At 49.8% G+C, this 24,105-nt stretch overlaps 2 protein-coding genes, 1 long non-coding RNA gene and 2 other non-coding genes across 10 annotated transcripts in view; 2 read left to right on the top strand and 3 right to left on the bottom strand.

Moving 5' to 3' along the window:
- The window catches only part of MPZL1 (myelin protein zero like 1), a 38,926-nt gene extending 37,203 nt beyond the window's left edge, over positions 1-1,723 (bottom strand). Inside the window, exon 1 of one of the 2 annotated variants that reach the window (XM_066990382.1) lies at positions 1,587-1,723. In XM_066990382.1, the coding sequence (XP_066846483.1) occupies positions 1,587-1,659 (73 nt within the window). In that variant the 5' untranslated portion in view covers positions 1,660-1,723. Of the gene's footprint in view, positions 1-857; positions 1,170-1,586 lie in introns of those variants that run through there. The other variant, XM_048071679.2, reaches the window with a different exon arrangement.
- Positions 976-2,549, top strand: LOC136789687 (uncharacterized). Its single transcript, XR_010828597.1, has 2 exons — positions 976-1,100; positions 2,151-2,549. It is a non-coding gene; the product is annotated as an uncharacterized lncRNA (long non-coding RNA).
- Positions 2,550-3,805: 1,256 nt separating this feature from the next.
- TRNAP-AGG (transfer RNA proline (anticodon AGG)) lies at positions 3,806-3,877 on the top strand. The gene has a single exon. It is a non-coding gene; the product is annotated as a tRNA-Pro (tRNA).
- A 274-nt stretch (positions 3,878-4,151) lies between these two features.
- Positions 4,152-4,223, bottom strand: TRNAP-CGG (transfer RNA proline (anticodon CGG)). The gene has a single exon. It is a non-coding gene; the product is annotated as a tRNA-Pro (tRNA).
- Positions 4,224-5,673: 1,450 nt separating this feature from the next.
- The window catches only part of RCSD1 (RCSD domain containing 1), a 33,536-nt gene continuing 15,104 nt past the window's right edge, over positions 5,674-24,105 (bottom strand). The window contains exons 1-7 of one of the 5 annotated variants that reach the window (XM_066990379.1): positions 17,256-17,617; positions 15,609-15,716; positions 13,068-13,157; positions 11,740-11,811; positions 10,221-10,424; positions 8,762-9,407; positions 5,674-7,781 (exon numbers count right to left, since the gene is read on the bottom strand). In XM_066990379.1, coding sequence (XP_066846480.1) covers positions 8,778-9,407; positions 10,221-10,424; positions 11,740-11,811; positions 13,068-13,157; positions 15,609-15,716; positions 17,256-17,438 — 1,287 coding nt within the window. In that variant the 5' untranslated portion in view covers positions 17,439-17,617 and the 3' untranslated portion in view covers positions 5,674-7,781; positions 8,762-8,777. Of the gene's footprint in view, positions 7,782-8,761; positions 9,408-10,220; positions 10,425-11,739; positions 11,812-13,067; positions 13,158-15,608; positions 15,717-16,095; positions 17,192-17,255; positions 17,618-23,673; positions 23,743-24,105 lie in introns of those variants that run through there. The other 4 variants (XM_066990381.1, XM_066990380.1, XM_048071674.2 and 1 more) reach the window with 4 other exon arrangements.

The following is a 24,105-nucleotide window of genomic DNA, read 5'->3' as shown; positions in this document are numbered from 1 at the left end:
TTGAAAAATGGGAGGAATTGAAACAACGCATACAAGTTGAAAGGCAGAGCGTTACAGATGACTGCTTACAACCTTAAACTCTAGAGAAGGCCATCTTTTCCTTACTGGTCACCAAGTTACCTTGCACTTGCAAGTAGAGTGAAGAGCCTGCACTGTAGTTGCTTATTCCCATGTAAAGACGTAAGCCTTGTGCCAAATCCACATACACAGAAAAAAAAAGGGGGGGGGGGGGCCTTTCCAAAGAAGATAGGAGGATTAAACGTGTGTAGTGTAAGCATGGAAAGAAAAAGCCAACATGGGAGCAACTTCTGATTTGGAGTTCAAAAAATTCAGCAGTTTTAGGGATGGGAACAGAGCCACAGTTCAACACAGATAAAATAGTGCTTTTACCACCCATTTATTCCTTTAAATTGTAATCTTGCATCAGCCACCCTAGGGAGGGTCTCTTTCAAAAGAGTCTCCTAGCTTTGCTTGTTTTTAAGAAACTGTGTTTGGTTACACTGTAACACGTATTTGGTGCACTGCAGAGCAATCTTCTACTCCTAGCTTACCACAGCATGACTGTAGTTACACCTTTTGTTGTGGTCGGGGAAGTATGCACCCTTCTTTCTCTTGTCTCCATGTCTACTTTCAGAAAACTTAGTTTTACGGTAAGCTACGCATATGCCTTATTCACCCACTTCATTCTAAACATTCAGCTGCCTCCAAAGGTAAACAGCAATCTCTACTTATGCTTACTGCAAAATACAGAAGTTTAAAGTAATTCAAAGAACAATGCTATTTGGAAACAAGAAGTTTGAAGTTTCATACGCCACTGGGCAAAGGTCCTTATTATAGCTGTTCCCAGACAGACTTACCCCGAGATACGAACTGAGAAGCCATCAGGCTTCTGTAATGGTTGCTATTAGCTTGCTGTGCAAGGCAGGTGTTGCCTGACAGAGCCACGTCCAAGTGACACACGCACCGCCAGTCCCTGCCTGGCACCTTCACACACACACACACAGACACAGGGCTACCCGGGGAAAGTTGTGTACTTCCATCCCAGAATTACGTGGCAGACGTGGAACCGCTCGCCCTACAGCAGGGCACGCCAAAGCGAGGTAAGTCCGCACTCCTGCCGCCCTACCCCTCCAATACCAGCCCGGCCCCCGCTCTCCCTTCCCACAAGGCACAACCGCACCAGCCCCAACGACGCGCCCGCCCCCCCACCCGCACACCCCCCCCCCCCACCGCGGGGCGCTCTCCCCGCCGGCCACCCCAGCCGCAGCCCCCAGCCGCCGGTCACCCCCCGACGAAGAGGCCCCGCGGCCTCCCCGCCGCGCCCCGCTCCGAGCCCCCCGGCGCACAGGGCGGGGGCGGCGGCCGGCTGCCCCCACACGCGGGCACCGCGCCCCGCCCGCGCTGCGTGCCCGCAGCCTGCCCCCGGGGCAGCCCCGGCTCCAGCCCCCCGCGTGCCCGAGGCTCGCCCCGCCGCCGCCGCCCGCTCAGCCCCTGCCCCGCTCCGCAGCGCGACCCCCGCGGGACCGGGACCTCGCCCTCGCCCTCCCCCCCCCCGTCGCCCCCCGGCCGCCATCTCGGGCGCTCACCGGCGGCCAGCGCGGCGGCGGCCAGCAGCCAGCCCGCTGCCATTTTCCTCCTGCCACCTCCCCGCGCCCCCATTGTCCGCCCCCGGCCCGCCGCCCCGCCCCCTGCCGCCTCGCCGCCCCCTCCCGTCGCCGGGATAGGGCCGCGCCGCTGCCACTCGCGCACACCTCCCGCGGCCCCGTCGGCTCCTCGCGCGGGGATTGGTCGGCGGGGCGGTCCGTCAAAGCTTGGGCGCCCTATCCGGAGAGGCGCCGCGCGGTCCCGCCCCCCGAGGCTGGTCGGGGCGGCCCGAGCCGCTGAGGGGGCAGCGCTCCCTGCCGCCGGCCGGCACCTGCCCGCGGAGGGGGCTGCTGTGTGGCACGGCGGGGGGCTGCGGCGGAGCCAGGCACCCAAAGTTCACTCCTTACCTTCACAGCTAAATATATATGTATATATATATGTATGCATATATACGTGTGTGTGTGTGTGTATATATATATATATATACACGGTCCCCTAAACAGCCCAACCTTGGCCTGTCTAGGCGTTTTTCCAAGCCAGCTAATCTGAAGATTTTTTTTTTCCAGACCGTAATGACTGAAATAATGTCTTCTGCTATTTTAAGGAGAAAAATTGAGGTGCTAGAGGAAGCTTGGTTTGTCCTGAGGAGCACGTATTGCATTCGCCGTGACAAGACTATTAAGGTTGTGACATGTTACTGTTAAGGTTGTGACAAAAAGAACCGGGAGCACTTCTCAGCGTAAACTGTTCAATATAGGCCTACAAGCTCCGCACTGAAGCAAGAATTACACAATTCCTCAGCACTTAATCTCCACGACACAATAACCCAATTAAAGGTGTAAGTGCTGCAGTCCTCTTTCCCTCTGGCTATGCAATTCCACTCCCTGTCCATTGATAACATTGGTATTTATCAAATTTCTCAGTAATTCAGCTCATTTAGCTGGCAACAAACTCATTTTCTCTGTCTGTATGTGTGTCTGTGTGTTATCCTTCTTCCCGCTGCATCCGTTCCCTGCAAGGTCAGCCAGGCAGCGGTGACAGAGCAGGGCTGCCCAGACAGGGGTCAGCACAGGCAGCAAACTCCTGGCAGGCTGCTGCAGGGTTGCCCTGTTGGTTTCTCAGCTTTCTCACATGCTGTAAAGCCAGCATTCAGTTCCACTACAGACAGAAAATATTTTTTGTCTTGTTTGTTCCTGCTTGTCACAAAAGGAAGATCTAAAATAATAATAATAATAAATTAAAAATTTTTATCATTGGGAAGAGGTTAAATCATTTTCTTTCATGGTTACTTTTTAGGTTAAAAACTCAGTCCCTCCTTATCCTGATATTTCAGAGGATGCCCTAATTTACTTGACAGACAACAAACAGGATTATCATACCAAAAAAAAAAAAAAAAGGATATCTTCTAGGAGAAAGAGCAGATATATTCAGACTGATTTTCTATAACAAATACAAGTTTTATATATCCAATTAAAAAACCACCCAACACAGTGATTTTGAAACAGCAACAGAGTAACAAAATGAGGGACAGGGGGAACAGGCTCTATTTGTAGAAGCTAGTATCGGGTGTCTCTCACAGGATTCCTTTTCCTCTGCAAGTTGAAGGCAGAAATTGTGGCTGGCAGCTCGTGCTACATCTGTTTTCTCTGATTAGATAGAAATGTAGTGGTTCATTCAAGACTCAAGAGCTGGCAGCAGCATGGTAATTACGTATGATACTTGAAAAGTATTTTTCTGTCGTTCAATTAAGAACGGTTTATATCACCCGCTGTGTGAGGCTAAGTGTTGTGAGAAAAACACGGAGGAAAAAGGTGCTGCTGATTAGCTATTGCGGTGCTGAACTGATGTGAAGGAACAACCTGAACCACAAGTATGCCCAATAACCTTGGTACGCAAAGTCTGTAAGATGAAAGCAATTATTTTTCCTGTCTCTCCCTCCTAGCTTTCTCCCAGTCTCCTGTAACAGAAAAACTTGAAGCCTGGAGTCTGGTTAGAGCCTGTTACTGTACGGAAACAAGGTCCCGGTAACGAGGGACGTGCCTCGCGTGTGGAGCAGCACGCTCCGTGAGCCCCACGAGCCCGGCAGTGACACCCGTCCCCTCACGGGCACCCCGGGGGGCTCCGGGGAGCCGGGCGCGGGAGGGCGCCTGAGGCGGCCGCTGAACGGTCGCGGCGCCTCCACCGCGCGGCTTCGTGTGGAATGAGGACGAAAGTTTACATCGGCTCGTTGGTCTAGGGGTATGATTCTCGCTTAGGGTGCGAGAGGTCCCGGGTTCAAATCCCGGACGAGCCCGCTTTTTGCTTCACATTTTCCTTTATTTTTCACTCCCTCGGTGCCTAACCGCCTCCTGCTCGGACGGGCGGCGGCAGGCGGCTCGCAAACCGGCGGTGACGAGGCGAGACGGGTCCCCCTGCCGCGGCAGGGACGAGCGGCAGCGAGGCGGGGGCGTCCCTCTCGCCCCCTCCTCTTCTCCCCGCCGCCCCCCGCCGCCGAACCCACGGCGGCAGCAAAAGCCGCGGGCGGCGGCAGCAAAACGGAACGGGGCCTTACAGCCGCCTTCCTCCGAGGGCTCGTCCGGGATTTGAACCCGGGACCTCTCGCACCCGAAGCGAGAATCATACCCCTAGACCAACGAGCCGCTCTCCATTGCCTCTTCCCCAGCTCTGCACTTCACTCTTCCCGCCCAGCCCGCCTGCCGATGGCTGCCCCTACGAGCAGCCGCCGCCGTGACGGGACGGCTCGGCTCGGCTCGGCTCGGCTCGCTTCTGTTCCCCCCGCACCGTCGCTGCGGAGGCGGCCACTGCGCGGCTCGTTCCCCGCGGAAGGGAGGGGGAAACGCGGCACGTCCCCGCCTGCCTGCCCGCGCCGCCCCCGAACGGCTGTGGTTCCAACCCGCCGGCCGCCGCCGAGCCGTTGGGCGGACTGCGCCATTTCCCGGCGCGGGGGGGCGGCTTGCGCTCTCCTCAGGCGGCCGGGCGGAGCGGCAGGCGGACCGACGGACGGACGGACGGACAGGCGGCGTCGCCCCTCGCCCCGCTGCGTGGGGCGGGGGGTCGTGGCGGCAGCCCACCCGCTCTTTCCTCAGGGCCGTGCTGTGGTTTAAGCGTAGTCCGGTCACAGAATAACCATAAAAATGACACCACAGCTGCGGCGGTCTCCTCGCTGTTGTGCTTCTTTCCTTTCTCCACTTTTTTGTTCATTTCTGCTCTATTTTCCATTTCTACGCCCACAGTTTACAGGTCTTCTGGCCAGGAAAGTTTGTGCTTTTACTTTCTTTTAGTCTACACCAGAGGAATTAAAGAAAATATGTCAGCATTTTGTGTATTCAACCATTACTGTCCCTACCACTGGCATTAAATATTCCTGCCCGAGGAATTTGGCAGGTGTCTCTGGGTCTGAAGAGGTGTCCCCGCTCGGCGCGCTGAGCCGCGCTGTGGTCTCCGTTTCAAAGCTTTCTGACTCTACACCTTGTGGACAGGACAGCACTGCCATTTATGGGCCCAAGCCCACATTTCCTGGCGGTAGGGATGGGGCAGGGACACTTGTCTACAGGCACCTTCTGCTTTGCAATGTCATGGTACTGGCCAAAGAGTTGTCTTTTTTTTTTTTTTTTTCTAAAATTGCTCTCATTTGGCTCGTACAGGGGTGAGGTTTGTGTGCAGCCTGTGTTAACACCACCGCTAGAAGCACACGTGGATGCCTTCAGCTGAGAAACGGGTGTCTTTTTTTTCCAGCAGCTTGTGAAGCTGTCAAGAATGAAGATGGTGAAGCAACTTCTGGCACAGAAAGTCTATTCTGTCGATTGCCAGAAGCTTGGAAATCTCACAGGAAGGATCACTGTATGTTGCCTTGTGGGTTTTTTTTGTGCTTCCCCTGAACTACAATGCTGTTGGAGAAATGGCATTTGCTTTCTTCTGCTCCTAGACGTCTGTGGAGCTGGGACAGAGAGTGTGGCAGTCTCCAGTGTTACTGCTCCCCCAGAGGACATCCTCCTTTGTGGATTAAGCACGTTAGTTATTGCTGTTCCCCAGAAGTAAAAACACCACAAATTAAATTAAAAATTTAATGTTAAACTGCTACAATGGCAGTGGGAATCCCTCCTCTCTTTTATCGGCTGTTGCCAGCTCTCCTCATCCTTCCTCAGGCTCCTACATTCCCCAGGAGGAAACACAGAGATTTTGTTTTGTTTTTATTCCACCGTTTATTTCTTCTGTTTCTCCCTCAGATTTCCACTCCCTTGCTAGGGACACATTCTCTAAACAGGCACACATGTATCAATATATACAGTAAGGCACAATCACTCACATCCAGGTGGGACACTCTGCTGAGAGAGGAAACAGGTTACAGCGAATGATTGCAGCCTGCCCTGGAACACAAGCTTTAACAAACAGATTAAAAGAGATCCAAAGGCAACAATACTCCACAACATGGCTCAAAAGGATGTGGGGGTCATGTTTGCCAACAAGTCTGTTCTACGCGTCAGAGGCAACACTGCTGGCTCTCAACGGGCGCTCTCACCTGGGAAGAAAAAAGGCAGGGCATAGAGGCTTCTCTTTGTGACTGTAGAGCTGGTGAACAGAAAGGGGATATCCCCCAAAACCATGGGTTTTGTAACAGTGCCATGCTTCAGAGCCCAGTCTAGGAAGGATGCGGGCTGTGTTGTGTAAAATGCTTGTGCCTGCTCATAGGGACAGGGACAACACAAGCCTCCAACTCTGCTCAGCTTGACGTTTGCTAGGAGGAGCTTTGTGAAAGATGAAGAGGAGCTTCCTGACTCTTGTCTTTGGTCTCTACAGCTGTGTCCGTGCTGCTGAATTCTGGGTGACCGGCCCCAAACTGTTCACAGCCCTGACAGCTGGCTGACTCCGTGCCTCGGCCTTGGGCACTGCTGGCCAGCTGTCCCCAAGGCAGGCTGCTGCAGAGGGGCTACGCCTAAGCTCTGTGGACATGAGTCCCACAGCCCTGAGGCACAGCAGCTTTGTATTCAGTAATACAGACACAGCTTCAGGCACTAGTCAGGAAGCCAGGTGGGTAAAGGCCTGTTTTCTTTCCCTGATTTCATGTTCTCTCAGTGTAGAAGCTTTTTTACCTTAACAAACGTTAGTCCCATGACTTAACTAGCACTCCAAGAGTGAACAGAAATCCAATACGATGCCAATCTGACGTTCTCATGAGGGACTGGCTGTCTGTCCCCCACCCGTTCATATACAGACTGGCCACATGACTTGAACCAGCTCAGCCATCTAAGGTCTCCTCTTTGATTAAATAAAATTAACTGGCTGGTTCTAGTAAGCCAGGATGCTTTCTGTCACAAATGGCACTAAGTGGTTACACACTCAAAGTTTCAAAAGAGAATCAAAAGTTGGGACAGGGCCTGGAAGCAAAACAGACGGACAGACAGGCAGCCTTTCTAAATCAGGACTGGAGCACACAGTTGGGTAAGAGAACATGCCCTACTGGCCTACACAGCACATCTTTTCTGTGCCTCAAATCTGTCGGTTGTTACTTTCCACCAGCATTAAAAATACCCCAAAATTGAAGCACACAAAAATTGCCTACCATGACTGCGCGTTTCACAGATTAGCCAGCTCAACCCCCACTTTGAAAGCATTTTATGCTTTACGAACAATTTCCTAAGAGTTTTCCCCATATTTAGGATTCACATTGTCTGCCATACAGCATACATGGAGAAAACATACTTTTTTTTTTCCTACTGTTAAAACATTATTTACTGAAGTTTGAAAACCCAAAATATTTCAAAAGAAGCTACTTAAAAGGCACCATACACATATGTATGTAGCTGATGAACTTCATCCAAGACCAATGCAGGGGAGAAGAAAATGACATTTTGGAGCTCAGCAGGAATAAGAGAGGGCCCAGGAGTGGCGGTGGCCGTTGGGTCCGGGACAGGACACATCAGGTCTCTCAGTCCCCAGCAGTCACCCAGGGACATCAGCCAGCACCTCAGTTTTGACTTCTGAAGCGATTGTAAGCCAGTCTCTTGTTCTGACTGTCACAATGGTGCAAAGCACAGGGCCAGCGAGCAGCCACTCAGCGCTGGGATCAGTCTGGACCTCGGGGGATATCCATATTCTACTCGTCTCCTGCCACCAAAGGTTTTCCAGTGGCTTCAACCTTGATTGGGTTAGATGGCTCCTGTTCACACATCATCTTCTGTGTCCTGATTGGGTACGTCCTTTTGAGAAGGAAAAAGTAAGGAAATTATGAAAAATAACCAGAGTTCTTAGTAAATACGGGGGTGGGGAGTCTTGGGGGTGCTTTGGTAGGTTCCATGCTAGATTGCTTCCTTCAGTCACTCCTTGCCCAACCAAGGAGGCATTTGAAGAGAGGACAGGCAGCCACTGAGGTGAACCGAGGTATTTCCTCAGGCCTCTGTGGCTACAGGATTAGTAGCTAGAGAATAAGTGCAAAACTATATGGAACAAGCCCTGCTTTAGGCAGTGGAAATCCTCTTGTATTTCAAGTGGTGGAGGCCTGCAGAGGCTCCTTCCAGGGCTGATCATCAAGCTGGTGTGTGTGTGTAAACGGTATTTTTGCTGACACAGCTAATAGGCTAAAAACATATATATATGTGTATATAAAGTGTACATATATGTATGCATGTATATATCCAATGTGTGCATGCACACATATAAATACATATATAGGGAGAGGTTTGTTGAGCTAGTACATACATGGCAGAGCTAGTATATCACAGAATCACAGAATGGTTTGGGTTGGAAGGGACCTGAAAGATCATCTGATTCCAACCCCGCGGCCATGGGCAGGGACACCTCCCACCAGGTTGCCCAAAGCCCCATCCAACCTGGCCTTCAACACCTCCAGGGACGGGGCATACATGTTTTCTGCTTTCAAATTGCTTTCAAAACAACGGTTGAGCAGGGTACCTGGTATCAGAGAGCCTCTCCATTTCACTGAAGTCAGAATCATTTGTTTCATCTTTGCCTCTTCTCCATCTCCTCTCTCTGTAACATCAGCCCAGAGGGCTGGTTGTTTAAATGCCCTGACTTAAAGACCCTGCAGGCCTGAGGTCTGATGCTCTTGAGGTGTGGGGAGCAGCAGAAATGTTGGTATGTTCTGCCACGCTTGCCTTTTTCATTAGTAAGCAAAAACCTCTGGTAGTTTAGGAGCCGTCCTCATGCTGACCAGACTTACCTAACATGTGTCATGATTACTCTGTGCCCTGGTCCTGTGTGGGGGATGCTGAAGGCTCACTTGCAGTCTCTAAACCCGCTGCGTCCTGCTGCGGTTCAGGTGCCAGTGGTGTTTCTTCAGTGTCTGACGTTTTCTGTGTGTGTGCGCTCTCACTGGTCTCTTTCGCTTCGGTTCCTTCTTTCTCCTTGTCCTCCTTTTCCTGTTCACAGGCACTGCCTTCCTCCTCTTGTCCCTGGGGACCCTCGCACACCTTCTCCTCCTTGTCTCCAGAGGGAGGCTGGGGTGAGTTTTCCTCCCCTGGGGCACCATGCGACACCTCCTTCTCCTCTGTATCCCCCGCATTACTCTTGCAAGGAGTCGTTTCTTCTGCCTGTTTTTCCACTTTTTCTTCATTTTCTGATCTGCTGGATCCTCTCCTTGATGGGGGCTTCTCATCAGACCCCACCTGTTTCTTTAGCTCTTTGTTCCCTGTTTCATCCTCTTCTGTCTTGCCCTTATTCCCAAACACCTCATCCCCGTCTTCTTTAGCACCGTTTTCTGGAGAGGAGATGTTGAGCCCTATATCTTCCCCATCTCCGTAGTCAGACAGAGATCTTCGGAACCTCCTGGAGGGAGGCCGACGCTTTATTGATCCCCGCGTCCGCACCTTGAAGGCAGGAAAACCAGACATTGAAGCAGTCAAAGATCAGTACTGGAAAGCAGGAAAGCACAACAGAGGAAAATACCAGGGGAAACTTGATTGCTGCAATGGTTGCCTCATTTTTCCTGTTCACTACTTAGTAGGTTCAGCAGCTCCCTAAAATATACCTCTTTTCCCTCTGTAAACCTGGTGCTGGAGATCATTGTCCCAGTTTAAACTGTGACTCCTTGTCTAAGTTAGACCCTAAAGCAAAGATGCTGATTTCATTATGCAGCTGTTGCTGACATGGGATGTCTCAGAGTCTTCAACTTCTGGCAGTTCGGTGGCTGAGGAAGGAGTCTGCACTCCAGATGAGGCTGAGGAATGCAGGCTACAGTTCCTCATCTAAGTGCTGTGCACTCTGTGGAACACCTGGCAAACTGTCCTGCTCTCCGTGGCTGTATAAACAGCACCTCAGCCACCTCCGACACTTGCTGGCATATGGCAAAATCTCCTCACAGTGCTCCCTGCCCAGCTACCCGCCACTCAATTACTGCCGAGCCAAGGCAACTGAGTGCTTCCACTTCACCCCTTCCCTACAGTCATGGGGCCAGGAAGGCTGCTGCAGCCACTGGTCCACAAAATTCTGTGGACAGGTAGGCGAAGACCCACAGAACTACCCCAAAAGGCTGTCCCAAACCCAGCGCTTAGATCTCCTCCCTTGGCTACAAATGCACGCTGTTACAGCAGGACCGAGGGCTGAGGCCCCCTCTTCCTCCTCATCCCCAGGCGATAAGCAAGCTTTATCCTGCCGTGCTGGAGACCTAGTGCACTCCCTACCTTGTTATAGAACTGCAGCTGAGTGCCTTCGGGGGGTTGATCAAAGCTGACCGGCGTCTCGCTTGCTTCACCGGGCTGCGGCTGAGTGCCCGGGCTGCTGGGGGTTGAGGGAGGGGTGCTGAACGGAGAAACCATGACTTTCAGACCAGGGCTTTTGGGAGATGCTCCCGGCAGCAGAGCAGCTGGGGCAAAAGCCAGGTTGGCCTGCAAAGAAAAATCCCCGTCAGTGGTGTGTGTGACGCCGGTGTGTAATACATGCATTAACCACGTGGGGGAACCCTTGCTCTCGCTACGGGAGCTACCACATCTCAGCTGTTACAACCCACATAGCTTCTGGTTAGGGGTCTCTCCTGGTGACACTGTCAACAAACAAGTCCGGGCAGAGCAGTTATGACTGGACATTTGCCCTTCCCCAACAGCTGGATCTCAGGACGAGTTCTTTTGTCATCCTGAGGTCTTTTGGGATTTTCCAGTGACCCAGCCAAGCCAGTATAGCCTGCAGTGGCTGAGCCAGGGTATGAACAAGCAGCCAGCAATCACCTTGAGATTTAAACCATCCCTGTTTGTGCCCAAGCAGACCTCACATTTTCAAGCCTGGTCTGCGGGTCTTCTGAATGAGCCATACAACCACGAGGAGTGAGAAGACCATGGAAAGAAACACGTTTGTGATTAACTGTGGCAAGGCACTTTGTGCTAGCCTGTCATTAAGTTCTCTAGACAAATGTCCTTGGGTGCATTAACAGGGACACTGCTATGAATAGGCTTACGTTGTGTCAGGGTGCCCAGGAGGCATTATGCTCAGAAGTCGCACATGCTGCCAGGAGAGGCAGCTGGCAGTGATGGGGCACCACATCTATGGGCTATCAAGTGCTGAGCTGTCCTCAGTGGCATGAATCAGGTGCTACTAAGAGTCACAGAAAGGGCAAGAAGCACGGGGTGTGCTTGTGCATAACTTGGGGAGTCGAGACAAGGAAAGCAGAGAGCTTCGAGGCACAGGTAGGGAATGCCAGACCCCCAGGGGTGCTCACCCACTCCCAGGATTTTAGCTGCCTGTGCTCCAGGTCAGTTCCCCAAGATGTGCAAGTGACCTGTTTAAACTGCTGTGGAGAAAGAGCTGGAGGAAGCCTCAGCCACAGCTTCCCTCACCTTCGCTTGCGAGCTGCATTTAAACTGAGGCTGCTGCCCTTGCTCCCTGAGCTGCGCTGCAGCCATGCCCACGCCTGGCCACATGCACCACACGTGGTCCAAGTGAGCCTGCTCTACGCACTGACCTGCCGGTGGCCGCGCCTGAGGACAGCTGGACTGTTTCTGAGAGTGGCTACCATTTCCAGACCTGCTCTGCCCCCTTGTTTGTGCATTGTGGGACTGGGCCCTTGTCAGTGAGGCTGCAGCCCTGCCTACCTAACCCTTGGCTCCTGGATCACCTTCCTTTGTGCTGCCTCACAAGGGAAGTAGCCCTGGTAAATGCCAAGAAGTTTGGATTTGCTGGGATGGCCATGAGGACTCTCACAGGACTTACCTGCAGCTTTTCAATCATGGGGGAGCTTTTCACCTTGACCTTGGGAATGGGGCAAGCATTTGGAGATGGCTTCTGCAAAACAAAATGAAACATGAAATGATCACAGCAAAGTAGGTGAAAAAAAGGAAACACAACTAAGGCACAAAACTTAAGAAGAGATGAGTGGCAAGTGCTTGTAGGGGAGCAAATGAAGCCTCATATAGGGTCTTCACACAAAAGTTTGCCCTCTGCTTTTCTAACCATACTCCCCTTTTGTTTTCTAGACACCCTAGGGCTCTACATATAGGTATCCTGCTTTTCAGAAAACAGAGAGCCTTCTGGCTGAAGTATCTGAGTTAGGTGGTGCACTGTGGCTCTGCTGCTATGGTGCTTTCTGTTTTATTTAAGGACTAGACAGATTAAAATTCTGCCTCTCTGGTAAACATTGCAAACTTTTTGTGGTGGTAAAGGCTTTCTGCTTCCATTTGACTGACAGAGTTAAAGGGTATCCAATTAGTCTGGATAGAAAAAATCTAAGTGGCCAGAAAGGTAGAGCTCTGAAAAGCTGAACACAGTGTGAGAAACTGAGACCATTGCTTTGAGAAGTATATTGGTCTTTTCAGATCCAAAGGAAAATGATGGAGTCTAAGACTTCAGAACCTGTGCTCCTTTGACATGGAGACAAGAGCCTGTAGCTATCGGAAAATAAGGACCAAGAATCATCCCCTTGTTAAGGGCAGGTGATGATGTGAAATTTGGTGGCTAAACCTCATACCTTGAAATACAGAACAACTGAAATGACTGTAAAGTGTCTGAGCATAAACCCTGGGGAGCAGCAGCCAGCTTCTTGGGACCCACTCATTCGAGGTTGCTGTATGTATGACACCTCAAGACAATATTCTGCAGGTATTGCTGAAAAAAATCCTATTCACTTTAGATGAATGAATCCTTTTTTATGAAGAGCAGAACTATTACACCATTACATTCAAACCTGTAGTGTTCATCTGATAGCAGAAACCAGACTAGAAGCCCCCTGTGCTAAGTGCTGTTCAAAGCCAATAAATGCTAGCAGTTCCTGCTGTAAAATGCAGGAAAGGTGGCAACTGGGTGGATCCATCAGTGCTCTAAGGATAAAAACAAAAGCAGTAGAAATGGGATGTATATCCCTGCTACAGGAGTGGGAAGCAGCTTGCAGCTGACTGAGTCAGAACCTGTGGGAAGGTTTGATGATGAACAACTGACGTCTTCTGCTGCACAGCCTGATGTCTGCGCTACCTGCAAGCTCATGTCCCAGTAGAGAACAGGTTGCAGAGAACAGAGACTTTGCCCCCTGCTAAATCGATACTTACTTGCTCATTGTTGAGGCTTGTCTCAGTTTTGTTGGAATACAGTGGAAGGGAGCATGGTGGTTTCCTCCGAGTTGGCTTATGTGGTGGTACCTAAGAGAAGAAAGCAACTGACTTAGCAGCAGGAAAATTAGTTTTTTTAAAAAGGAAGTGAAACTCAAGCACTGAAGAGCATGCTCTGTAAGCGACCTGTTTGGATGGCAGGGCGCAGCTTACATCAAGGAAACATCTAAAGGCACCACATGACATTAACATATGGGCATGTGTCCAGCACGATAGCTGTGCTCACAGCATCTTAATCCCAATCCTAGTGTTGGAAAAGTATTCTATATCTCTTTCCACAGCGTGAACCACAAGACTGCAGGCTTTGTGCACAGGATACTCTTCTGAACTGCAGAGGGTGGGGAAGTCTTCCCAGAAACTTCACCTTCAAAGCACCCTGCTGGAAACCCCCTCACACTGGAACAGCTTGGCATTGTTCTCTTTCCTGTCTTATTACTGAGACTTGTTTTTAATGAATCTCAGCTTCCTACCTGGTTCATGACCATTCTGTTCCAAGTCTGACATATTATAGGTGCAAAAAGGGGAATTCTGACTTTTTCAGCATGCCCTACAGCCACGTTTATTCTCTCTAATGAAGAAGAGCAGCTCACAGAGACAAGGTGTCAGCTGTAATATTTGACTAAAGAAACAGATTCTCCAGGGCAGAAGGAACAAAGCAACTAAACTGCAGGGACACCGTTTCCTTCTGAATGTCCTTGGGCTCTCAGAAGTAGAGAGATCCCACTAGGAAGGGACATGTAGCACAGCACCTGTACAGTTGCTTCTTCATAACTATTACCTTGGTCTTGAAGACAAGGTGTCTCTGTTTTATTATGCCACATTTGTAGACTCCTGCCAAGCTGCTAACACACTTTTTATTTGTTAACATACATTTTTGGATACTATTGTGGATATCAAGGAACATGATATTTGGATAATTTTGTTACCTTCTAACAGGCAGGCACATGAAAAATCAGATTATGGCATCTGCCCTTTAGAGCTGACTGTTTTGGGGGACCAGTAGAGCTGATTTCACTGAACATCTGCTGGTGCTACACCCAGCTATGGCAATGTTCCATCTCTAAGTAGCCAAAAGCAGCCCTGCCCTTCCCCTTACATCACACGAGGAAGCAGTAATATCATGTTTTATTGAAACCCTACCATTTTGCAACCATGCAATGTTGCATTGTGCCACAGCAATGTGTCAGAGGTTCCCCTTTGCTGGCACGGGTCAAGCAAGGGTTAAGGACCATCCAGGCAGCCATTAATCTGAGGCCAGCCTGAGAAAGCGTGTGGGGAAGTGACAGATGGCTTGGAGAGAAAAGACAGGAAACTTTGTCCTCCTCAGTCCCTGGAGAAAATGAGTTTTTCCCCCACTGTGAGGCCCCTCCACCCTGCCTGGGCTTGGGAACAGCAGAGGTCTGTAGATAACACAAGAGAGGTCTGGGAACTTGCTGCCTTCTAAAGAGTGAGGGACTTGGTGCAATTAAATCCCGTACCTTAAGAAGAGGAAATGACTGTAACTGGATGGATGGAGCAGTGCGCTGGTGACTGGAGGGAAGAAGAAAATAGTGCTTGGGCAGAGATTGGCTACTCCCAGCCTGTGGCCCAGCTACACGAGTGCTGACCTCTGATAAGCTGTGGCATGCCAGCGCTGCAGGACAGAGGTCACCACTGCATCCAGCCAAGGACAGGCCTGGTGACAGGGAGGATCCCCGTAGGCCCAGCCCGCGACAATACTGAAATCAGCTGAGCAAAAAAAGGAAACAGCTTGGTTTTAAAGGGGTTTTAAACCCATTGGCTTCACAGGGCTGTCAGTAAGCATTTATGCTTCTAAAAAAGTGTGTGGTGATACAGGGGAGTCTCCTAAAATGTCAGCATCCATTCATAAACACTTTGACTTTCCTGTCTTCCTAAGAGAGGTATTCAAGTGTTTCGCTTATCTGGTGAAAGACAGCTTGTGAGTTGGATGCTTGGCATAGTGGGCTTTCAGTAAAATAAAGCTTTGGCATAACATAGATAGGCAGAGAGTCTGAAATGTTGTCATGCAAAGAGGTAACCAGGGCAAGTAAGGAGACAGCTTTCTGTCTTGGAACTGTACTGACCTGCCACTGGCTTTTATACTACGTGTTTGCCTTCTTTTGCCATGGTTCAAAATTAGCTATTTGATTTCTTCATTGCTGTCTCCTGCCCACAAAAGCCAGCCCAGATAGCACATGCCTCGCAGTCTGCTACTGTTAGGGATATGTGCATATCCTACCTGGCTTTGCAGCATCTCTGTTACAGTGTGAACGTATGGCTCTACCAAAATATTCACGCACAAGTCAGCAACGCATGGAAGATACTACCACAGCTTGCATTGCACTACAAGACAAAGCTTTTGGGGGGTTTCAAAATCAATGTGGATTTATGCTTAGGTCACTGAGGCTCTCACTTCTATAGGCAGAGGCAAGTGCCTCATTTCCCACTCCATTACCTGCCGGTGGCTGCAGAGCTCCTTACCTCTTTTCCAGTGATATTGGCTGCTTGCTCTTTGAATTTCCCTGCTAGCTGAGCCACTGAGGGTGATGCTGACGTGTCCACCTCTGAATTGGTCTCTGTTGGCCTGTTCTGACAAATCAAGAACAATATGTTATGAGCAAAGGCTGGGAAAAGCAACCAGGCTAGAGAGTAGCCTGCATATGTGTTACAAAGTTCAAGAGTAAGCAAGGACTTAAAGCAGAGTTTCTCACATCTGGCATCAATCATCCAGTCTGAGAGCAAAAGGTTTGGGAATCCAGGACATAGCAGCATGTTTAAATATCCAAGGTGGTCAATAGAATCACAGAAAACTAGTAATTCATGCAGCACCTTTCATCTCTGGCTGAAAATCCCACACTCGGTATTTTTCACTGGAAGTAGACTAAGTATTCCAGGCCAAGTATCTGTTCTCTGTCTTTGCCTAGCAGTGGACAGATGGAATAGGGCAATAAATGGTATCCCCACGCACCTTCTCAGCCCTCCCACCTCTTTTTGCTGCCCCAGTGACAAGTGCCTTTCCTTTTCCAGTGGTTCTGCTGGGAGAAGCCATTCCCTGTCCTCGCAGCAAGTCAGCATCTGCTTGGGGATGTCCCTGTGCTGCTCTGCTTTTTATGGCAGTGAAATACTCAGGCAGGTGGGCGGGAGGAAGGAAATACCAGGGCTGAGAGAAGCTTCCCCTCTCCTGGACCAAGAACAGGCTGAGAAGTGGGAGGGTTGCTGGAGACTGGATGGTGCAGCTCTTCCCACAGCACACAGCCCTGCTCATCCCACATTTACCGTGTTTTCTTCGCTATGTCTGTATCAAGCAAGAGGAGCCCAAAGCCTAGAAATCAAAGCTGATGAAAGGAAAACTTTGTTCTTTTTCTTGGATATCTGATGCAGTGAAAACTAAACCAGAGGAACTGCGAATATCTAACCAACAATCCCTGTTTTGTTGGAGACTGAGACCTCAGAACAACAAACCAGGCTACGAGCCATCAGAAAGGAGCCTCACGCCTCCCCTCCCTATACCACCACCATTAACGCACAACCGGCACCACAATTCTTGTGTGACTTGTTGTTCGCTGACTCCCTTGAGTCAATGTTTGCTATTCCCTGTTTCCAGGATCCTGACTACATCTCCCTCCTTAAAAACTTCCTGTACACTTCTGACCAGCTTTCCTGCATCCATCCACAAAGCCATATCGAGCTGTTTCTACCAGTAACTTCTGGCACCTCTCCCCCCAGTTCTTCTCAGCCTTCATGACAGCAATTAGAGGCAGGGGAAGTGGCAGATATGGGGAAATGAAGAAACAGTGAAGCAGGCAGATCAGCAGGGCAACTTGCAGCACACGAAAAATGACGGCTGAGCAGTTTCCAGCTGCAGGCAAGCTCCACGCTGGGCAGGAAGGGCTGGCTGGAAGTAGGAGGGAAAGAAGGATGAAGCTGGGGAAGGGAGGATGAGTCTGGGGGCTCGACTCAGCATGCCACAGCCCAGGATACTTGGAGACAGCAGAGCTGATGCTTGAAGCAGGGATTTGGTTAAGGCTGAGGAGGTGCAGGTGCCCAGTGTCCATGTGCAAGGTTTGCCTCCCTGGTAGACCCTTTTCCTCTGGTATCAGCGCTTCCTCCACAGCCCTCTGCCTTTACCCAGAAAAGGCAGGGCATTTCCTCTTGGCCTCCCTGACCTCTTGTCTTGGCGTGGCTGTGTGGTCGTTCTCCTTCAGTTTTTAGAGCTCCAGTCCACAAACACGGCTCCCTTTCTCTGGATTTGATCAAAGCCATAAAGCTGGAGTCATTCCACGCATTTCTTGTTTTGCTGGTAGCAGACATTGCAGCGCGGCTCTCAAGCGTGTGGAGCCTGCGTCCGGCACACAGGAAGCAGCGAGCATGCCATTCTAAGATTAGAACGAGTAGCCCACGGGCTGTGTCCTCCCCAAACTGCCAGCTGCAGGCTCTCCGATTACGCTATGCCTTTAGCAACAGGAAAAGTCCTTTCTCAGATCCTTTCTGGCAATTGCACTGCCGTCCTGCATCCAGCTTTTTCTACAGCTTTCCCCGCCACCCCCCCCCCCCGCCCCCCCCAGCTGGTGTGCCACGCTGTATGCCTTCTAGCCAAGGGGCTCGCTGTACTGGGGCACTTGGATGCAGAAATTTCCCTCCCTTGCATGGGAAGAACGCTGTCCCTGACTTCCAGGGGCCACACGGGCAGTCTCCCCACCGCTGCAAGGAAGGTGGGAAGCTTCACTTTCTCAGCCTCTCTGCGGAGCAAGCACCAGCCCTCAGCCTCCTCCACCACCACCGAGACACATTTGCTCCTCTCACCCCAGAGCTCGGTGCTGGCTCTCTCCTGCGCCGTGACACTAATGCGTTCTCTCCCATTCCTGGTGATTTTCCCCCTCTTGGTGACATAACCTGCCGACTTTCTGAACGATGAAGAGGAGAAGAGGAGAAGCTCTGCGCTTGTTTGGAAAAATTACTCAGGCCTGATTTTCGCACCTTTACCAGCCAGCTGCAGGCTCTTTTAGCTTTTAGAAATGTGGTCAGCCCGCATGGGCTAAAAACAGTGAGCTAGGGTATGAGACTTACTCTATCAGTAATTTGGTGACTGCTACTCTGAGGTCGTTCACTCTTCAATAAAAACAAGTGGCTAAGCATTGCACGTTCTGAAAAATGTCAGACGGAGCAGCAAAACAGGAATGCAATTGTACCATCAATGTAAGCATGACACTGTCTGCAAAAGAGGAAGTGCAACTAACAAGTTCTCTGTAAGGGGTTTCGCTTTCCTCTTCCAAATGAGTATATAAATTTGGGTAAATTTGAAAAGTCTTTTTTCAGTCTCATGTTTCTTCATCTGCTTTTAAAACTGAACCTGTTACAGTTCACCTGAATTGCACGGACAGTTTAATATGCCAGAAGATACTAGGGCTAGAAAAGGTGCAAGGGAGAAAAGAGGTGTAGAGGTTGCAGTTATTCCCTGTGCATACTGTTTGAGTGCTCACAACGAGCTGGATTTCCCTGCATTTCAGCTACAGGTAGGGAGTATCACCACAATGAGTTTCGTATGAAATCAGAACTGCAAAGTCCTGGAGAAAACTGGAAAGCTAGAAGAGGCTTTGGGGATGAATTTGAATGTCCTGCTGAGAGTGGTGCAAAACCGGCTCCCACAAGCCCTCAGCCAGCAGTTTTGGTCATGACCCAGCCCCTTGCAGTCGAAAACTGTCATAACCCCATGTCACGGGACTGGTACCCCAGCAGTTTTGTCACTGGCTGTAGTATGCTACTGGCATTGCTAGTCGGAAAGGGTACCAGTGGGGGTCAGAAGTGGACATCGAGAGAGCTCATGTTTGGATTTGTGCATCTGCTCTGGCTGATGAAAAGAGCAAAGGCCTATTAGCTGCTGTACAGCAGAGCGTTTAGGCTCACGCAGCACCTAAATACTGGCTGAGTAACAGCAGAGATTCGTACTGCCCTGCTCTCCTTCTCTCCCCCAGGCATCCTCTGCCGTGCCTGCTTTTGCAGTTACAACACTTTGGCTGCATGGAGTGCAGATACAGGTGCCCTTAGCAGCGCTTTGCAAGGCCGGAGTGTTTTGTGGCTATGAAACCAGTGACTGCTACATGACTGTTTGTACAAGTCCTGTGCACTTTCCAGCCTTGTTTTCATGCAGCTGCATCTAGACGTGGTTTTGAGGTCAAGCCCTGACCTCTGCATCCCTCCCCTGCTTTGAAGAGTTTCTCAAGAGCCATTCCTTGCAGTTGGTCTTCACACGAGGCCGTCGTGCCAGCTGTTTTCCTGTACCCTGTGCTCGCACGAGCTCTGCACAGATCCCTCATGACTCTTATGGGGTTTTTCATTGCTGCACCACCTACCCAACAGAAAGCAAATGTGGCAAAAATAATGACGAATGCGGGAGCAGACACAATAAGGCAGAAGAGGCTCAGGGCTAGTGCCTTGCTCTCAGAAACAAGATCCAGAAATAGTGACCCGCAGCAGTCAGCTCTCTGCGCTGTGCCATGAGAAAAGAGTGGTCAATAAGCTAGCTGCAAAGAAGAGTGGGTCAGTGCCTTTGGGGTGCAGTTTCATAAAATCCTGGTTCTGGCAGGGAGCTTATGTTTCCGACTGCTCTCTCTCCCTTGACCTTTCCTTCCCCCTCCCTTGTGCCAGTGTGAGTTTGTGGGGCTGTGCTGTAAACCAGATCACTGAAATGATCTGGGCTAAAAATACCTCCCCTAACTCTTTACAAGGTTATTTTTAACCCTGATCATCTCAGTAACCAAGTTGACGGCACAGTCCGACAAGTGCTTGCACTTCCATCGCGGGAGGGGGCGGAGGGACAGCAGGAGCAGACTGCAGCTGAGGGCCCAGACCTTCCCGCCGACCACCAGAGCCTGAGGAAGAGCCGTCCCTACGTGTCCTCCTGCTCACAGGCCCTATGTGACAGAAAAATAATTTTTTTTGCACACCTCTGGTATAGCTGAACGATTTGCTAGAAGTTTCGACCAAGCGTTTCACAAAAGCCCTACAAATACCATGGGGGTGATCCCCAAAAGCCCCGTTTCAGTGAGGAGCTGCTGTGCATGGCCCTGCCCCATTCATGCTTTGCTGACAAAGTGCTGACACAATTTTTGCTTTCTCTCAGTGAATTTTCTTCACGCCCTCCCACTCACTGATTAAGCGGGTACCTGGTTTTAGGAGGTGTGCTTTTGTTAGTTCAGCACTGAGGGTGTATTTTGAACTTCTCTCTAGACACAGTGCTGTTTTCAGCAGCTCCCATCCTCGTCCTCCCTCAGCTGTGCTGATGAAATTGCTTGCAGGACTGTGCCCTGAACCAGGCTGCAGATGTAATTCAGACTAAAAATCACCCAGCTAAAAATAAAAAGGAAGGTTTAGAACCAACCTGAGTTAAAAACATTCAGGACAGTTTCCTGATCTGCTCCTCCATGCCGTCCCACAGAGCAGCGCTGGCACAGCGGAGGGGGCAAGGTGGGCACCCGGAGTGCTGATGCCTGTGGTGTGGCACGAGGAGGAGCAGCTCCACACCTATAGTACCTGCTCAGCTGAGGAAGGGATGGGGGAGGCATCTGGGGGAAGGAAACTACTTCAGTCCGTGCTCCTGCCAAAATAAACGTCACTACACTCTGCCTGGGGTCCAGCGAGAAACACTGGGAAGCAATGCTGTGGTTTCCTTTGAAATTAAAGTGAATTCAGGAGGGAGCTGGCCCAGCAAAGCAGCACTCCCAAGGCAGACTCGTGCTTTCTGCCCACAGCTTTCCCAGACACCACGCGTACCCCTCTCGTTTTTCAGTAAGGTAGCGACAGGACTGAAGGAGCCAGCCGGCCGTAGAGCTTGTTTGCTTGGGAAAGCTTACACCGCGTACCCTGGGGGAGCTAGCTCAGCTTGCACGGGGAGCAATGCAACCCTCATCTGATAGAGGGGCCTGTTTTCAGCGTAACTGAACTCCTTCACAACCGGCTGGCCTCAAAAGACCCATTCTCAAACGTCTCTGGTACCTGTTTCTGACACAGAAGACAACGTTTTGGGCATGCTGTGTTGTGCCGGAGCAGGGGGTGTGCCCTTTTGTGGGGCTCCCCTGGGGGTGGGAGTGTGGGGGTGCTGCAGCTTCCCCCCTGGAAGGACTCCCCTGTGCAGGTGGGTTGATGGATTACAGACATCCTACTCACTTGCACATCAAGCATCTGAGAAGTGGTGACAGTGACAGCACCTCCCACGTTGCCCCAGTGACTTGGGGTGTCCATATCTACAGGTATGAGCTAATCCCTTCTCCCTGGCCAAATTTTTATTGGACTTGTGGCAAAAATTGTATTCCATATAAGTCACGTTTGTCGTAAGTCACTGTGTATTCACAAGTCACACCATCTAAGGTACTGTTCCTGTCCATCCGGAGAGGATGTGAACTTTTGTGCTGGAGAATACAGCACCAATGCATGCATTGTGTGAGACCATTACTGTGTGGTTAAAGGCTCCAATAATACTCAATATTGATGCAAAACATATTAATATGTGTCTGCATGAAGTGAATTGATAAAATCTTTCCTTCAGTTAGGAGGACCCTTGGATTACCTGTTCTAAAGGTGTGTCCAAAGAGGCCAACCTACCAAACCATCCTTTTCTACACCTAGGTTCATTTACTGTTCAAGGAAGAGAATACAAAGAAACCTGGAATGGATCCCTGGGTGTGCATCTTAGCCCTAAAGCAGAAAATAATGCAGAATGGGCAACTTTGGGTTCACCTGGGCAAATGTGGCACTCTTTTCATTTTGTTCAATGGCAGGAACTAGGAAACTAGATTTTCATTTTCAACCTCTTCTTACAGGCACCAGTTATTTCGTCTCTCATGTAAGTGCAGATAAGATTAGACAGACAGCTTGTAAGGAATTCCTCTTTAAATGAACTAAAGAAAGCACAAAATAGTTTTTAATTACAGCTTGACCCAAATTACCTATAGAAAAATCTCTCTAATATGTAGTTTGTAGTTTCATTTAAAGCCATCTCCCTGCATATCCAATTTAGATGAATCCCAGTTTTCACCCCCATGCCAACATAATTTGACCTGATTGTTTATCTAGGTCCATGTGAGCACATCTGTGGCATCAAGATTATACTGAAAGGGGAACATTGTTAGGACTGCAATAGGAGAAATAAGTTAGAAGGGCAGGTTCAGAACACAAACTCCCCCAAAGGAGCAAACTGAAAACCAAGAGGGTGGGAAAATAACCAAGTCATATCATGAGGAACTGAGCAGCAAAAATCGATAGAGTCCACACACAATCAGAGCCTGTTAATTCTTCACATGATCCATGAAAGTATCACTGAGGCCTGAGCGTAGATTACCCAGGAAGTGGGAGGGCTCACACTTGCGTGGCCCATTTTTTAAATCCCTAGAAGGAAATCTCACAGTGACTGTTCCGACTGGAGCTCAGCAGTATACTGGGCCCCTGGCTCAAGAAGCAACACATCCCAAGATGTAAGCCTTGAATAAACAAGCCTCTTCTTGCTACGCTGACCCCTCTACATCCTAGAGAAGCATCTTTCTTCCCGTCTCTCTCTTTACCCTTCTTCACAAATTATTCTAATTGGAGACCTTCCAGCTCTCTGTTTCAGGAGGGATTTATGTGGTTTATTTATTCACTTGGCCTCTTATCTGGCAATGCTGCTGCTCCTTGTCTGGTCATGGTAAATTTTAACTATTGGCAGAAGCCCCAGCTAGAAGTGGCTGCAGCTGTGCTTGCTATGATACCTTGGAGCCAGTCCTGTCCATCACTGTGCTGGCGTGGCCTGTAGCACCCTGGGATTCAGGTCCAAGGCTCCTACCTGCATTTCCCACTATTCATTACAGAACAGGAATGACAGTAACTGTGCTGTGCTCCACCACAGCAAAAGTTTCTGTGAGCCACATCTCTGTGAACTTGGCAGACAAGAGCTTTATTGCAGTTACTTTCCAGGTGAGAACAGGACCTGAATACCTTGCAGATCAGTCAGGTATATACTCCGTGCTGGAAAAGAAATAGTAATTTTCTACTTCTCTCCTTCTGTTGTGTTTTCTTTGATCAGCCTTTATCAGAAGCTAAACACCCCCGTTTCACAAATGTCAGGTCTCATCTTAACTGCTTCCTTTTTGTAACTTTTTCAGTGGAGAGCAAGCTTCTTGTCCGAGTTCAAACCACTGCAGCCTATCTCTTGAAATCTGCAAATAAGTTAGCCACAAGAATAACTCCCAGAGGTACAACAACCCTCCTCAGAAATGGTATTCAGGTCAACACTTATCCCGCCACAGATGAATTAATGTAGGTTGAGTGCGTGTCTGAACTCAGCTGCAAGGACGTTACATGGCCATAATGATGGTGATAAAGAGGAAAGAGCTCTCTGACTGTAACACAGAGCAGAATAGTGTGAGGAATAGGGACTTCAAAGGAGGCTTGTATGTTTGTTTTTAGGGGAAAGGGCAGGAAAATCTTACTTTACGTAAAATATGTAATAATATGTAAAATTTTCCTTTGTTTGGGAAGAGTTTACTTTAGGAAAACATTTTTTCTCAAGACTTACAGTGGTCTGGTCTTGATTTTCCCCTCTGAGAGTTCCCTTGTGAACTGCTGCCATCTTGGCACTCAGGGTCAAGCACTGCACAAAGGGTAATGGGAGGATGTTTCAACTCAGGAGTGACGAGCAGCCTTCCTCCAGAAGACAGCAAGCAACTCCCAAATACAGTGCAGATGTTTCAGAACTACTGGGACTCAGATCTACCAGATTTAAAGGTTCACATAAGCAAGACTAGGGAACTGGGTTGGGGTGGGAGATACCTGTAGACAGAAAATAGTAAATGGAAAAATGCTTTTGAAAGGAATGGACAAGCATAACTTGTCCATTATACTGTAACAAAATGGTTGATGTACTTGCACCTTACTTACTAAAAGTAGATGGGAAACTCCTGCTGGTTATCCTTTTTCAGTGGCTTGAGCTCTACCTATGCCTACATGT

This window comes from Anser cygnoides, chromosome 1, assembly GCF_040182565.1.
Source record: "Anser cygnoides isolate HZ-2024a breed goose chromosome 1, Taihu_goose_T2T_genome, whole genome shotgun sequence".
NCBI classification, from domain to species: Eukaryota; Metazoa; Chordata; class Aves; order Anseriformes; family Anatidae; genus Anser; species Anser cygnoides.
Note: the sequence above shows the minus strand (reverse complement) of the source record. Positions and strands in the feature narration are given on the sequence as shown.